The sequence below is a fragment of the Populus alba genome, chromosome 15, assembly GCF_005239225.2.
Source record: "Populus alba chromosome 15, ASM523922v2, whole genome shotgun sequence".
NCBI classification, from domain to species: domain Eukaryota; kingdom Viridiplantae; phylum Streptophyta; class Magnoliopsida; order Malpighiales; family Salicaceae; genus Populus; species Populus alba.
The window spans coordinates 16095273-16111659 of record NC_133298.1 but is presented as its reverse complement, the minus strand read 5'-3'; the positions used below and the strand labels follow the sequence as shown (position 1 = coordinate 16111659).

Sequence of the window (16387 nt, the reverse complement as noted above, 5' to 3'; positions counted from 1 at the left end):
GATTAGAAGGATTCTTGAGAATTTTTAATTCTTATAATGCATGATGATTGAACTATTGGGTTTCTCGAAATACCTACATATAGCATAAATGGTAACTTTAAAATTTTTTTAGGAATCTCAAGGATCATATTATATAAATTTAGAATTATTTACAATCGATGTGAAAATTACATGAAAATGTTCTTTTTAACTTTAAATATTTGTTTTAAGACATGAGTTATCGCAAATTACAAGTTGTCATAATATTCAGTCTTTAACAATAATCCACACGAACTTATATTAAATTGAAAGGATTTAATTGCAAACAATAGGACTCAATTGAATGGAATTAAAAGTTTCTTAGCAGATTCAAGGAAGCCTTAGCCTTAGCCTTCTAGGATTAACTAGATTGTTCTTAACATTTTTCATACCTCTCACGCCTGCAATTGTTATTGAAAACAGATCTCAAAGATCCTAGAGACTGAAGACCAAGTCTTTCCAAGCAAAACATTCACGTCTTCTCAAAATGATGTTGCTTCCTTTTCTTCAAAATGCCATTGTTTACTTGCCAAACATTGCCATCCCTTCCAGCAGCTCATGACTCCTCTCTAGTTGCCTCCCAACATAATATGTTCATTGTCCTAACAACAAAAACAACTGGCAGAGAATGGTTCATCTTCATCAGATCTTCCCAGGTCCATTACAATCTCTCCTCTTAGAGAATCTTTCCCCCGAGGTGTAGGTAAGTATTCCTAAGCCAAGATTCTTCGATACATACATCTTCTTTTTGCTGTCCTTACCATCGGACTGGAAGTTCCCTCTTGGTTTTGCGTTTAGAGACTCGTTCTCTCCGATCGAGCACCTATGTTGGCTCCAACTATAGCTTCTTCCCTTCCAAACCAAAAAGCGGTAGCTTGCGTTCTGGCTGCTGGTCCTCGTCGGTTCATCTTTTCATAAGAGAAACTTGGAAGGTGTGGTGGATTTTGACCTTAGCTTGTCGTGTAATTCTAAACGATAAGCCACCTTCCCTATCCTTGCTTGTATTTTCAATGGTCTGTGGTATTTATAAGCTAACTTCTTATTTTTCTTCGGAAGCAAGCTCAATAGACAATATTGTTGGAGCTTAAGCTACACCCAATCTCCATTTAATTCCAGTTCCTTCCTTCCCCTGTTTGCCTGTGCTTTCTACCTATTCTGGGCCTTGCGTAAACTTGATTTGATATTTTATAATAACATTGCCCGATCTCTTAAGTGCTCCTCCACTGCCTGATTTTGTGTTGACCCTGGGATGCCATTGATTAAAATGGTATTAGAAGGAGATTCTACTGGCCTCTTTCCTTGAGTTCTAATAAGTTAATCTATGTTGGGTGACATGTGTTATAATTGTTGAACTAGTTCTTCTAAAATCCTTCCATAACAAGTTGGGATTATTTAACTATTATGTTTACATATGGACATGGACTGGAGAAGCTGAGAAATATTCAAGTAACATGAGGTAGTCTAGGCCTCCCACCACGAACTAGATTGTTCTAAACAAATTTTCATACCTCCCCTGCCTGCTGCATTTGTGCAATTAACAGACAAAACTAAGAATTTAAAATTTGCAACTTGAAGTTTGAAAACATATTTCAAACATCGTTGACTAACAAGCCGAAAACCAAGTCATCCGAAGCAAAACGTTCGCGTCTTCTGAAAATGTTGTCGTTTCCTTAGCGAACGCTGTCGTCCATTTCAGCAGCTAACTTCTCTTCTGGTAGCTTCCCAACAAAATATGTTTATTGTCCCAACAACGGGCAGATAATGGTTCCTTTTCATCGGGTCTCTTATGAGAATTGTTTAAAACCTAAGAAGTCAATTGAATTATATAGATTTCCAAAGAGTTTGGTCGTCTCCTAACAACTGATGTCAATTAGTAATTAGTATCAGCACGGTTTTACCAAAAAAAACAAAAAACACTAGCATGGTAAAATGGGTTAACCATCATCGGGCCATGTTTGGAATTGACAGAGATTGAAGTCTAAAGGCAACGTCCACCATTGAATCACAAATAAGCCCATAGATTGGCATAGTTGCACCGAAATGAGGCAGACTTGTCATTATATGTAGGCCTGGTCTGAACTTCGAGAGCTGGGTTTGTGCCCCGGGTATAGCTCCGACACTGGAGGTCCTCGTTAAGGTAAAACTGTCTGGTCGCCTTCTTGTGAAGTAGACGTACAATGGAAGAAGAAGAAATATATATCTCCATGGGAGGAGTACGTTCTTTAACCACTGTTTTCTTTTGTTTCCCTTGTCTTCCTTTATGATTGCTTCCAAGGACCACAAAAAAACATTTTTACGTGTATGTTTGATTTTGATGTGTATGTTTCAACTGACTCTCCACTAGCCAAAAATTCCCTTAGTTTAATATATATCTGGATGGTACATGAAAATCGAAAGGATCTTAACTAGAATTTTTCTAAAAAAATTGAAAGTGTGTGATCAGTGAGGAGGTTGAAATCTATGAGATGACAGTAACAAGATAATATCATCAAGATAATTATTTATCATATGAGGATTAGGAGACTCCAATTCTGAAGGGTGGCAGCCCATCATCAAACACAAGTATAAGCCTTCTTGTGCAGTGGCGGAGCCACATAGAGGCAAGAGGAGGTGAGTCCCCCACCCACTATCTGGTTAAATAATTCTTATTTTTTTATTTAAATTATTTTAATTAATGTTTAATAGTTATATTTAAAAGTGATTTTTATTTAGAAATATATTAAAATAATATTTTTTATTATTAAAATTTATTTTAACAACAAAACAATTTAAAAAAATAAAAAAATAAATTTTAAGTCATCGGCGTTCTGTATGCAATGTCAAACTCGTTTTATTTTAACAAAAACGTTTTCTGTTTTTGGTGATGATAGCGTACAGTTGTAGGTTCTAGGTGCTGCTTTACAAGTACAACAAGTGGATATGCGTACGTATAAGTATATAGAGAGCAGTAAATTGAACGGAATACGATGCATCGGTGCCCTAAAGACGGCAGCCAAAATGTACGAAAATGGTAAAGTGCAGAGAGTGGAAGTGGGGGCAGTCACGTGGGCTCGGCCGTAAATACCAAAGGGACCCACCACGTGGGGCCAATGTAGTACCAACACATCATCAAGTTCAGGTATCGGCCCTCCCTCTGTTCCACTAGAAAACAGATAGAGATATAGACACCGTTTGGCATTGGTGCCAAACGGTGTTTCATTAAATTTAAAATTTTTATTTTATTAAAATTGAGTGTGGTTTGTATTTTTTAGATCGTTTTGATATGTTGATGTCAAAAATAATTTTTAAAAAATAAAAAAATATCATTGATATGTATTGCAACATAAAAAGCTATTTAAAAAACAACCACTACCATACTGCCAAACATGCTCGTATAAAAGATGATGGCGTAATATTTGAAGTAAAAAAAAGAATCACTCAAATCTTTAAGGCTGGAAGGAATCCGGAAAATATTCCCACGTAGCTACAAAGTAGAGACGCTAGAGTTAAAGCGTCGTCGGCTGCTACTGCTGTAGTTGTAACCTGGACGACGAGATTGCTGGAAATATTTTGTTTAGAATTGTAACAGTGGTGATGGTGTAAAATATTTTTTTATTTTATTTTTAATATTATTATATCAAAAACGATTTTAAAATATAAAATCTTTTTATTTAAAAAAAAATTAAAATATTTAAGAATATAATTTAAAAGATTTCACACAATCTTTATCACTTAGCTTTTGATTTTTTTGGAAATATATTAGCGGATAAATTAGTAGTTATTCTTCTTGTATTTTTAGTACCTTTAATGGTTTCTATACCTGTCATGTTCCTTGAATTATTTACAAGTTGTATTAAAGTTTTTATTTTTACAATTTTAGCCGCGGCTTAACTAGGTGAATCCATGGAGGGACACCATTGACGAAGTTTTATAACATATTTCAGTATACACTTTAATCTTCACACATTTAGGGTTTGAGCCTTGTAAATAGGTGCTTATGCAGCGAGTAAGAAATACCATACCTATACCACTTACTTGGGGATTGGAGGGGATTCGAGAGATGATATCTCTTCTCATGTCTTAGTATAATTGTATTCTACATCTCAAAATAAGTGATGGATTTTTTTTTTATCCAGAGCTTAGACACTTAGACATATGCATGCATATATAGATATTATGAAATACTAGATCTACTATCTCCGAGCTTCACTAGACTTCGAGTCTAGATATATATGGGTCTGACAAACCATTAAACCTATTATTTAAAGATATTTTACTTTGATAAGTCAGATATATTTTATTTACAGTTATATATATATTTGTGTATATATTATACTAGAGATATTTTTTTATTATTAATACTGTCAAAATAATATTACATCTTTAACCATCCCCTCTCTATAAATAAACTCATTAGTTATATATAAATCATGAATCCTTTAATACGAGGGGGTTCATTGTATAAAGAAGCTCATAAGTTATATATAAATCAGGAATTCTTTACACACTAGGGCTTGTTATTGATTGTATATTTTATTTCTAATGTATTTATATGTGAAATCATTATATTTTTTTTAAAAAAAATTACTAAATTATTAAAGAATTCTCAAATTCATGAAAGAGAATTTTTTCTATAGATAAAAAAAATCAAATTTCTAGAATTAAAAAGTTAATTAATTATCCAAGACATATACCAAGCAATATGAGTATTTTGAAACTCATTCAAAAGAAAAGGGCTCAATAATTGTATCCTTATTAGTTCTTACTAATCACATGTGTGTGTATAGAGTTGGGCCCACAGGATTCAATCCGTATGTGTAATTTCCAGTTACGTACAAAGGGAAGGAAGGCAGTGAACTGTGACGTAGATGTGATAAGTATGAACAAAGACAGTGCAGTTCCTTCCATACGCACTCAACTTGCACAATTCCACACGAAACTCTGCTACTGTTTAGATAAAATATATATTCTGTTTCAATTTGTAATTTTATATAAATAGATATGAAATCTAATTTCTCTAAAAAAAAAAAGAAGTAGATATATCAAACTAAAAAATTAATTATTTAATCTCTACAAATACTAAAAAGAATATCCCTTCTCAAAAAAGAAAAAAAGAAAGTGAACTTTAAAAAATTATACTGCATGCATTTATGGTGTATATACATAATAACATAAATTTATTTGTTTTTATGTTTTTAAAAGTATTTTAAAAAAAATTTAAATTTTTTATTAACTTTAAATTAATATATTTTTAACTTATTTTAATATACTGATATCAAAAATAATTTTTTTAAAAAATATATTATTAATATAAAAAAATATTTAAAAAACATCAATAACTGCAGTACTAAATAAGCTTTAACATCATCACCACTGCCCGTAGGCAGTTAAAAAGAAGAGGAAAAGAGAGTAAAAAAGAGTGGTACAGAGAAAAGTAGAAAAACTGATTGAAAATCTGGTTGAGGTTATTTTTTTAAAGTATTTTTCACTTAAAAAAATATACCAATAATATTATTTTATTTTTTTAAAATTATTTTTGAAATTATCATATGAAAATAATTTAAAAACATAAAAAATATATTACTTTAAAAAAAAAATTTTAATTTTTTGAAAAGTGTTTTGGACCGCAATACGAAACACCTATGTGAACTTAAGCTGATCAGTGGCAGGACCGTTCACCACCCCCACCACCGACCACCCACCACCCACCAGCACTGATTTTCTTCACTCATTCATAAGTGACTGACCGAAAAATGAGACCGTTGTGTGTTGTCCGCCGAATTTAGTAGAGAATCAGCTGTCTCCGGTAATAAATGCGATGTCTACATGGGGCAGGCTGTGTGAGAGTGCCTGAGCTTGGAGTATTGTTGCCTGGAGAGTAGGTGGCTAGATTAATGGCGGAACTAGCTTAAGCAATGAAGATGATTTAACAGCTGGCAAAAGTGCTAGCATGCAAACAAAAGCTGGGAGTATCTGATTAGAGTTAACCTCAATCTGACATGAACCGCTCAGGTGGTTCCGGTTAACCAGTTGTTGAACCAGTTCGTTCAGGCGTAGGGTTGGTTTTTTTATTCTTATTTTATTTTTAAAAAGTAAAATTACTTAAAGTCAGCTCTTTTTTTTTATTATTTCTATTTTAAGCCATGCGAGTAAAACATTAGCTAGTGATTGGGTGATTGGGTTAATCAGTTTTAACTGTATCAGTGATTTTGTTTGATTTAATTGTAAAAATTGAGTGTAATTCTTAAATCAAAGTTGAGACATCACTCGCTCGGTTGATTCAAGTTGATACATGCAAGGCTAGTTTTTATTTTTTAATAAAATTGGTTAAAGTGAGTTTATTTCCTATATTTACTCATATGAGTAGAAGACTGTATCAGTGATTTTGTGTGATTTAATCGCATGTTACAAGGTATCTGTGGGTCATTATAGTTAAGATTTGATTACATAAAATCACATCAATCTTTTTATCATCTAGAAAAACAAAAAAGTTACATAATAGTAAATCTATAGCATTGAGGATTTCTAATGCTACTCTAGGGGTTTTTTTTCAAACTTTTCTTTTTTTTTTGTCTAATTGAGTCTTTCAATAACCTAAATTAGTTAATAAGCCATGCCACGCTACATGTAAAATACAAAAAGTTGGATATCATTACTTAATTTGATAGGGGTTAATCTTAAAATTTTATAACTCATTTCATTATCTAACTCAAGTTTAAAATTAAATTATGAAAAAAATTAAATTATAAAGAAATTATCTTAACGTGACCAATCGACTTGTTTGGTTAAAAATAACTTAAATAACCAGTAAAAATTTGTTATTAATATCCTTCATCTTCTGCTTATATTTTTTAGTTTACATTAATTATTTTTTAAAAAATTAAATTAATTCTCTCTAGTTCTGATTTTTTGAACTATTTTGTTTATTCTTTTTAAATAGCAGTTATTTGTTTATTTATTTTATAATTTTTTAAAGAGATTATTGTAAATTATGTTTTTTTTATATATATTTGTTATTTATATGATGTATTTAAACAAAAAAATTGTTTGTTCTTGATGAGAAAAAAGTCACCTCTAAAAAATTTGTTTGGCCTATGGTATTGATCCAGGATCACCTAGGAACGAGGGTTGAGAAGTTTTCTTTCGATTTTCTTTTTTTTCTTAGTTATTTATTTGCTTTCACATGCTTCTGCGCGTTATTGCTCAACTTTAATTAAAATAAACTTAGGGTTGGCATTGGGACTGCTTGTAATGTTATGTAAATATTCAAACGCACTTCTCGATTTAATTTGTACTCTGAAATGGAGTGCAAATCTCTAAATTAATTCCTATTAGTACTTTGTAATGTAAATAATTTCATAATTAAGTTAAATTCACGAACTTCGATACAAACCTCACTTGAGGCATGTGGATGAGGTGGATTGCTTGTACTCACAAAAGGAGCAAATTATATGAAAATCCTTGATTATTCAATTAAAAATAAAAGCAATTGTAGCACAGTTTTTTTTTTTTTTAATCAGAATATTATTACGAGTACAGTACTTTGAAGACATTTTACAACGTTTTCGAGATTCCACCTAAGTTTTCTGTTCGTAATTAATTAATTTTGATTTTATTAATGTAGTACCTTACTCTTTGGAAACCGAAATTTGGATGTCCAAGAACAATAAGTTGAAACCCGTCAACGAGTTTCTTAATGAAAATAAATGACCAAGTCGGCTAAACGTCCATGCATATCGGAATCCTCCTCTGTCGACGACTGCGGTGTCCATGCATGGAGCAATAATAAAGCTGCCACTAGGGAATTTTGACCGAGAAAAGCAAAAAAGTTTAGCAACTCCAATTTGGCTTTGCAAGGATAACATTGAATCGATTGTCGATCAATGAAAAAGTTGATAAATTATTTTAATGTCAAAATAAAAGAGATTTTTAAAGTAAATGTCATCCACAATAAAAGATACTGCTAATTTCTTTTTTAATGTAAAAATAAAAGAGATTTTCTCTCCTTGAAATTAAGCTCGAGTAAAACTTGACTAATTCATCGAGAGGTAGTTTTATTGGAACCTGCAGCCTCGATTCCAAGGAGTGAAAGGAGGGGGATATTCATGGGAAGAGTTCTTTTAAACTCGAAGAAAAGGGCAAGAAAAAAGACATGGAAAACGACGAGGAGATAATCAACATGTTATTTCGTGTTGACACAAATAAATGAATTAAAAGATCGGGACCATATTTCTAGATTATTTTTTCTTGTGTTGAAGGCTAACGCCCACCAACGACTTAGGGTTAGGTGTTCCTATCACTGTGTATACGAGGAATATAGTGAGTAGATGTAAAGAAGCTTGGACAAGGACAATGTTGCTCAAGTGACTAATCCACTGCACCTACCCCTCCAACATCCAGTTCGATTTTCATTATTGAATTCATATAAAAGACTGTAGCAATTGATGCAACGCTATATTGGATAAAAGTTAAGATTCTCAAATCTTAAAATTATTAAAAAAATGAGTAGAAAAAACTCTTATGTCCTCTAAAAATATCTATAATTTGAAAAAATAAAAACATATCAACAATCGACATAACTAATCAGCCATCTCCTATGAAAATGATTCTATAAAATCTAGTAATTATGCAACGCTCGAACATATATAAATTTATAGTTATTTTTGTGAAGGCTATGTAGTCAACACATTAGAGCTTTTTCGAGAGTTTTTCCTTACCTATCTAGTCCTAATTAAGCACATAGCTAGGCAACATGTCCCATGCCAGAAATCTAGTGATTCTACGGATAAATCCATCGTGTGGTCCCTTGAGTTTCAAAATTGATTAAAACAATCCATGTGCTTTTGTTTTGGGTGTGATAAATCACACTTTTTCAATATCAATTGTGTTTGCATGGATCTAGCTGGATGAAGGGACCTTGTGTGACCACCAATTGAACGTATGAGGTTTGATATGCCTAAAGTTGAAGAACATGAGATTATTTAATCAATTTAAGTTTGATTAAAAAAATAACAATTTATGTAGAGTATAATTGTGGGTAGATTTCCCATGATCTAGATATTGAATAAATCAGAGTATAATTGTCCAATTCCCTGGTTTGAAAACTTAATTAGTTAATATAACATAGAATTTAATTAAATAGTAGAATTTGTAAGGAATCACGACACTTTAGAAATTCTTTTAAATAGAAGAATGGGGGGGATGAATATTGCAGAACATGGTGGAGTATTCTAATAAGCAAGATAATTAAAATACACTGTGAAGCTGATCATTACGGAGGAAATGCCAAAAATACAACTTAGCTTTATTGGAGGTAGTCCCAAACTAGAAAAAAAATATGTCCGGTTCCGGTTCAAAGCTAAAAATGCATTGAACCATGTCCGATCTAATAAAATAAAAAATATATATTTTTTTATTTTTAATTGTTTTTTATTCGAAAAACTAGTGTTAAAAAAATATTTTATATAAAGTATTATTTATTTCATGATATAATAGTAATAGTTAAATCTACAATATTTAAATTAAAAACCATCAATATTAATATATATTTTTTAAAATTATTTTATAACCTCAATTTTTAAAAAACAGTTTTAACCAAACACATTAAATTACTTTTTGTTCAACCTCAATTTTAACCACAGAATTTAACTAAACATATATTTTTCTAAATTAACCACAGCTAAAAGTAGTTTTTATAAAACAATTTTTTTCAAATCATAGTTATAGTTACAGCAGCTAAATTTATAAAAATAATTGAGATATATTCATATATCTATATTAATAAAATAAAATTAAAAACAAGAAACCTTTAGCTGGAATGATGACATAGCATGTGATGGGCGAATCATATGCAGTCACAGAAGCAGTCACAGGAACTTTTGGAAAGGGAATTAGGCTAGCTAGAGGTCGTCCTATAATCTAATATGGAGGGAGCCATGATTAAGTTGTATAAACAGTATAGGGCACAACTCTCGACATGCTACTTTGAACATACAGTAGCCCTAAAGGAGCAATGCATGTGCTCGTATCCTCGGCAAGTATATTGTCCTTAAGAATCAATCTAATATCATTGAGACGCATATGAACCCACACTTATAACCTAAAAACCCACTCTCACCATCAAACATGTCGGGACTGCCCAGTTGTTGATTTTCTACGTTGTCATTATACTTTTATTTTTTATATCAATCGTTTCCTTCTGCGAAAATCATGATCATACGCTGACAAGAGGTCTAATTGGATTCCTTTGCCCACTCACAGGGTTCTGTAAAGTACCTTAGGTAATGATTATTTTAGAAAGAAAAAGAAGAATGATTGAGTGTAGTTTCAGAAATTTTAATTATAGAAAAAAAGTTCCTGAAATTTTAGCTTGAGATTCTTGTACAGATGATTCATACAGCACAATTTCTCCTCTTGTGGGTTTCTGTATGATGCAAAATTCCAGAGCAACAATGAATTATTGAATTGTAAACGTGGTGTAAAATATTTTTTAAAAAATTTTAAATTTTTTTATTAAAATTTAATATGATTAATATATTTTGGATCGTTTTAATATAATAATATCAAAAATAATTTTTAAAAAATAAAAATTATTATTAATATGTATTTTAGCACAAAAAATTATTTAAAAAACAACCAGAATGAAATATACTCTTCTAACGCATGGCAGAACAGTTCATGGAGTAGGTTCTTGATTCATTACCCAATTCGTAATTTTATTTGATTACTATATATGTTTGGGTTGTATTTTTCGAGGAATAACAAAGTTATTGAGGTGATGCTAGAGTTCATACGGCAAACAGTATCCTAGCTACAATGAATTATTGAATCAAAATTATTAGTTAATTAGGGTTAAGAATTTGATGAAGTTCGTGGTCTTCTAAAAGCGGGCTTTCCAAGATCAAGGTGAAAAGTTCTTTGGGTAAAACTAAATGCAATTGGAAATTTAAATCATGCTAAAACTTTCATCAAATTTGATTTGCTTCATCCCATGATAAAGGGAAAGGGAAAGGTGGTGGAAATAGGTCAATTGTCTTGAATTAACAATTCTTTTTTCCAAACACATTTTTTGAGTAATTATTTTTTTGGTACGGGGGGAAACAAATTTTATGGTTAGGGAGGAAATGGGTAAATTTTAGGGGTGAGTAAAAAAATTGAAAAATCAGTTAAACTAAAAAAACTAAAAAAAAAAACCGAAAAAAACCGAACCGTGAAAAAAAACTAATTAAACCAATTAAAATTTTAAAAAAACCGACTGGTTCGATTCGGTTTTATAATTCTAAAACAAAAAAAAAACCGAATCGAACCTAAACAAAAAAAAACCTGGAAAAAAACCAAGTTAAACTGAAAAAATCGAGTCAAACCGGTTTGAAACGATTTTTATCCTAAAAATTCCCGAAACTGATTGGTTTAAACCGGTTTTGTTTTTTAATTCAGTTTAGTTTTTTTATATATAAAAAAAACAAACTGAATAAAAAATGATCATCCTTTAGTAATTTTTATTAGGGTTTTGTTTTTTTTTTGAGAAAACCATAGTTTCTTTTATTTAATTTTCAAGAGTGTGTGTGTGTGTATGTATAAAATTTAGTGTATTCATTTGTAATTTTGAACAAATCTATATGAATTAATCTCCACCATCTAATCTCAACATCCATTTCTACTTAACGTACAAATTAGGTTAGAATGATCATGCGTGACAATTAATAAAAGTATCTATCACACCAAAAAGCCATACCAAAAGGATTAGAGTAATATTTCTACTACGCAAATATTATTTTTTTAATTTAAATATTTTTTATTTTTCAATAAATAAGAAGAAAGTGTATAGCAATTTAGTCATTGTAGTACAAGATATAACTGGATATTAAGGATAAGGGCAATGTTTCTTCTCAAAAAATCAATAATAGAAGGCAATGTTAAGGGGATGCTAAAAAATAAAATAATACTTCTATTTTTAAAAGAAAATAGTGTTAGAAAAATAAAAACATATGTGATATTTTCTTCATCTGAAATAAAATTTTCTAAATTTATACTGATTTTGCAAAACACATATTTGAGATTCTTTACAGTTTTTCTTTATAAGTTTTTCTCTATTTTGTTAAATAAAGAATTCTAAAATGATGAACAATAATGTTTTATTATACATGAGAACTTTTTAGCAATATAAGATATTAAATAAAATTTTAAATTTTTTTTAAAAAAATACGAAAAACAGACAAGCTTTCAAAGCTTATCCCAAAGTATGAAAAAATAATTTTAAAGGCTCAAATAGACACTCAATGCTCATGAAAAAGAAAGTAGTGATTTCTTTCAATAATCTCATCACTCATGGCAGTACAAGTTTTGATGCGAAAACATGGCAGTACAATTTGTCCGTTTTACCTTTCATATATATATATATATATAATACTGTCACATAAAGAGACCATATATTTCAAAAGTAACATGAAAGTGTAATCCAAGTAAAGAGACGAGGCCACTTGTAACTTAAAAATTGATCCAAAAAAAGGGTGATCATAATCTTCTTCTTTCCTTCCATTAATTTCTTCTTTGTTTTAATGATTTTAGGTGCAAAATGCAACAACCAATACAAGTGCTGAAGGAAACAAAATCTGGGTCCATATCCCCAATCATTTCCCAAAACTCTCCCACCACACATTTCCATCCACTTGTTTAAACCGTAGCAAAGAAGACCTACCTATAAATTAATTTAACATTCTCCTATAATGTAAATAAACTATATAGTAATAAAGAACATTAAGGCAAATCCACAGGATTTCAAAACCATATATGTTATGTAGTTTTGGTTTATACTTAGATTTGTGATCCGCGCTACTCTATATTCTGGTCAAAGATTTTTTAGCATATAAAAAAGATGCTTAGACAATAATAATATTTATAAAAAAAATAAAAAAAACTTTATATTCGAGTCATTAACTTGACTGGATCTAATAAGACTGGTTAATCTAATAATCTTATTTAAACCACATGCAATGATTGCAAACAAACTATAAAAAAAATATTTGGCAACAATCAACTAAAACAAATGAGCTACCAGTATTATACCCAAAAGGAAAATATTTTTTTTTTTTATAAACTATTGTCACTATATTGTGGACATCGCTTATTACAAAAAAAAAAAAAAAAAAAGCTAATTGAGACGGTTCAAACCCGATTGCAAAATTTTGAATGATGATATAAGAAGAAGTCATATGGATCGCTAGAGAAAAGTTTTGGAAAAGCAAATTGAACAAAACAAAATGAAGCGAGCGTTTATTTATTTTAATTTCATTTAATTAAGGAATAAATTTTATTTTTAAAAATAAACTTCTCAAAGGAATAACAAATAAAAAAACATGAGGTGACACAATTAAATTTTTTTTTTGATAAAACCACATGAAAAAAAATAACAAAGCTCAATCTCCGGTTAAATAAATATTGAATGATAAAATAAAAATAAATTAGCTTAAAGGAAAATTAAAGTGGTTTTAAGGCTAAACCTTACGAAGCTAGGTTAATTTTTAAAGTTTCCCTCACATGAAATCTTAAACAAAGGCTTAACCAGGCTCAAATTCAAAATTAAATGCTTTTTGAAAATTTTGCAAAGAAAAAAAAACAATAAAAAAAATGAGAATGAAAGGGTGGAATCAAATAAAAAATGCAAGTTTAAAAATTATCTCAGACTACAAAAAGCAGCAATAAAAAAATTTAAAATCAAATTTAAGAAAAATCTAATTCAATGAATTATTTAAAAAAAATATAATAAAAAAAACAGAGACTAAAAAAAAAAAATTTAGAGGTTGACTAGAAAAATTTGATGGCCATCCCAGACACTAAGTGAAAAAGAGAAAAAAATAATAATAATTGTCGTTGGCAAACTGGATTTTCTATCAATACACTCACCGCATATTCAGAAAAGAGACGCTGAGACAAAACCGAATTAGCTACACTCGCTGTCTGAAAACAACAGAGCAACTAGCACGTTCCAGCTTTTCTTTTAAGTTTTAACCGATTAATTACAAAATAAAATGATACAAAACACCATTCCCATCCACAGTCAATTGCGTGCGTCTAGTAGATAAACAATGTTTTCTCCTTTCTCTTTTATTTATTTATCTATTTAATACGAGAAAATTAAGAAGAGAAAAACTACAAGCCTCACAAAAATTCTACAGCTTCTCCGTAGATTATAAATTTATCAAGGCGCACAAAGGAGAGTGCAAATTTAGGCAGGATTTTATATATATATATATATATATATATATAGGCAGAGCATGTTTATCACCCATTTTAATTTTCCTCATGCCATCCTGCCCCTCATTTTCATAGGTTTTTACATCACAGAACATGCATTGGGGTTCTCATCACTGAAGATCTGAGGATGTGCATAGTACTCATATCTTGGTGGGTGACAATAATAATTATAAAAATCCATTTTCCTGAGCTCCACCACTGTGCTCTCTTCTGTAGTTTCCTCGGCTGCTGTTGCTGCTTTAGCTTCTGCTTTGGCCTCACTGTCACCACCACCACCACCACCACCACCACCACCACCTTCTTTCTTGTCGTTGTTCTCTCCTTGCTCACCAGCACCACCATCACCACCTTTGTTTTGTTTGTCACCTTCTTCACCTTTTTTCTCTTCCTTGGATTCTTTTCCTTTCTCTTCTTCTTTCTTCTCGGGCTCTTGTTTTACTATTACTGCGTGCTTGCCAGCTCTCTTGTACACATATTCAACTAGTTTCTGAGGTTCAAACACTCCCTTCACTGTCACCTCCGAGCTCTTAAGATCTGGTTCAGCTGATTCCACACCTATTAATATAATACCAAATTTAATTCCAGAAATTAGCGTTGGCTAGCCCCACATAGAAATGTAAAATTTCAAGAAATCTAATCTGGGGCTGGTAGGATTTGAATAATTTGATGCAAGGGGAACTGAATTGACTTCGATTGGGACCAAGTTCCATGGAATCTAACAAGTTCAAATATATAATAACTAGAAAGAATGTGTTGATTTTAAAGGACTGATAAAGAAATGAAGTCTTTCTTAAAAAGATTCAAAAGGTGCCAAAAGAGCATGGGCGAGTCATTTTTTTTTTTCTTTTTGGTGATGGAGAAATTATCTTAAATAAAAAAAAGGGAAAAACTGTGAGCAACCAATGAATCTTACTAACAAAAGTTGAAGTGAACAAAACCACAATCGCATGAACCAAAAAAATTGTGCAAAGGGACCCAAGTAGAAGAAAGGGAGGCACTTTTTAATTAATTAAAAGAAAACAAAAAATAGTCATGCCTTTCATTCTTAGTATCCGTTTCTTGATTTCCAGCGCACAAGCTTCACAATGCATGGATACCCTTAGCACCACCATTCTGATCACTGGAGGCTGCACTTAATCAAGAAAAATAATTAAATACTGAAATTGCAAAGAAAAACAAATCAAAAGAGCTGTTAAAATAAGAGTGTTGGTAAATACCTCTTCTTTCTTCTCTTCAACTTTAGGCTTCTCCTTCTCCTCGGCCTTCTTCTCCTCCTCCGACGGAGGTTTTGGGATCGGAGAGATGAGCACCACTTGCCTATGGCTTTTCCTTTGAATTCTTTCAAGAACTTTCAATGGATCCGCTTTCTCTCCTTTCACAACCACCTTACTAGCCTTACAGTCAGTAGCTACATCTTCAACTCCTGAAATTAATTACTCGTACACAAAAACACAATAAAGAGTAAAGAAAAGAAAAGAATAAGCGCACATTAATTACAAATGGGGTTACAGGTTAAGAGCGAAAGCCGCTAATTAAAGACACTGACCTTCGAAGCCCTTAAGGCACCTACGGACCTTACGGGCACAGCCCTCACAATGCATGTAGACTTTAAGTACAATTTCTTGAGGAGGTGGAGGTGATTTATCTTTCGTTTCCTCTGGTTTTTTCTCATCTTTTTTCTCTTCAGCCGCTGGTTTTTCTGCTGGCTTCTCTTCTTTCTTCTCCTCCTCTACTTTCTTTGCTTCCTCTGGTTTTTTCACCTCTTCTGCCGCAGGTTTCTTCTCCTCCTAATTAAAAAAATAATACCAATCAAGAAGCATGAAGAGCAAACTAAAACATTAAGAAAGACTCGTTCTTGTAAGATTTTAAGACCTCCCCCATTATCAGCTTAGGTTTTTGTACTGCAAGAACTCGAGTAGACTTGTCAGAGTGATAGATAGGGAGAGATAAGCTTTGAAGTGCTTGTGTTTCAAGGCTTCAGTTTGGCTTGTTTTCTTTTCCCTTCGCTAAGAAAAAGAGAGGAAAGAACACACTGCTGCTTTGAGTTTTGTTCCGATGTGAATAGTGGTGTGAGAGTTTTGAGGACCACCAGATCTGATGAGAAGGGAAGGAAGCAGCTATTTTATTTACGAGGGCA

The 16387-nt window shown here is 31.4% G+C and overlaps 1 protein-coding gene across 1 annotated transcript; it reads right to left on the bottom strand.

Annotated features, from left to right (window-relative positions):
• Nucleotides 1–14154: 14154 nt before the first annotated feature.
• LOC118057545 (heavy metal-associated isoprenylated plant protein 7) lies at nt 14155–16387 on the bottom strand. Its single transcript, XM_035070150.2, has 5 exons — nt 16123–16387; nt 15797–16037; nt 15468–15673; nt 15287–15377; nt 14155–14805 (listed from the first exon to the last, which is right to left on the bottom strand). The coding sequence occupies exons 1-5, from the start codon at nt 16129–16131 to the stop codon at nt 14330–14332; spliced, it is 1023 nt and encodes a 340-aa protein (XP_034926041.1). The 5' UTR covers nt 16132–16387; the 3' UTR covers nt 14155–14329.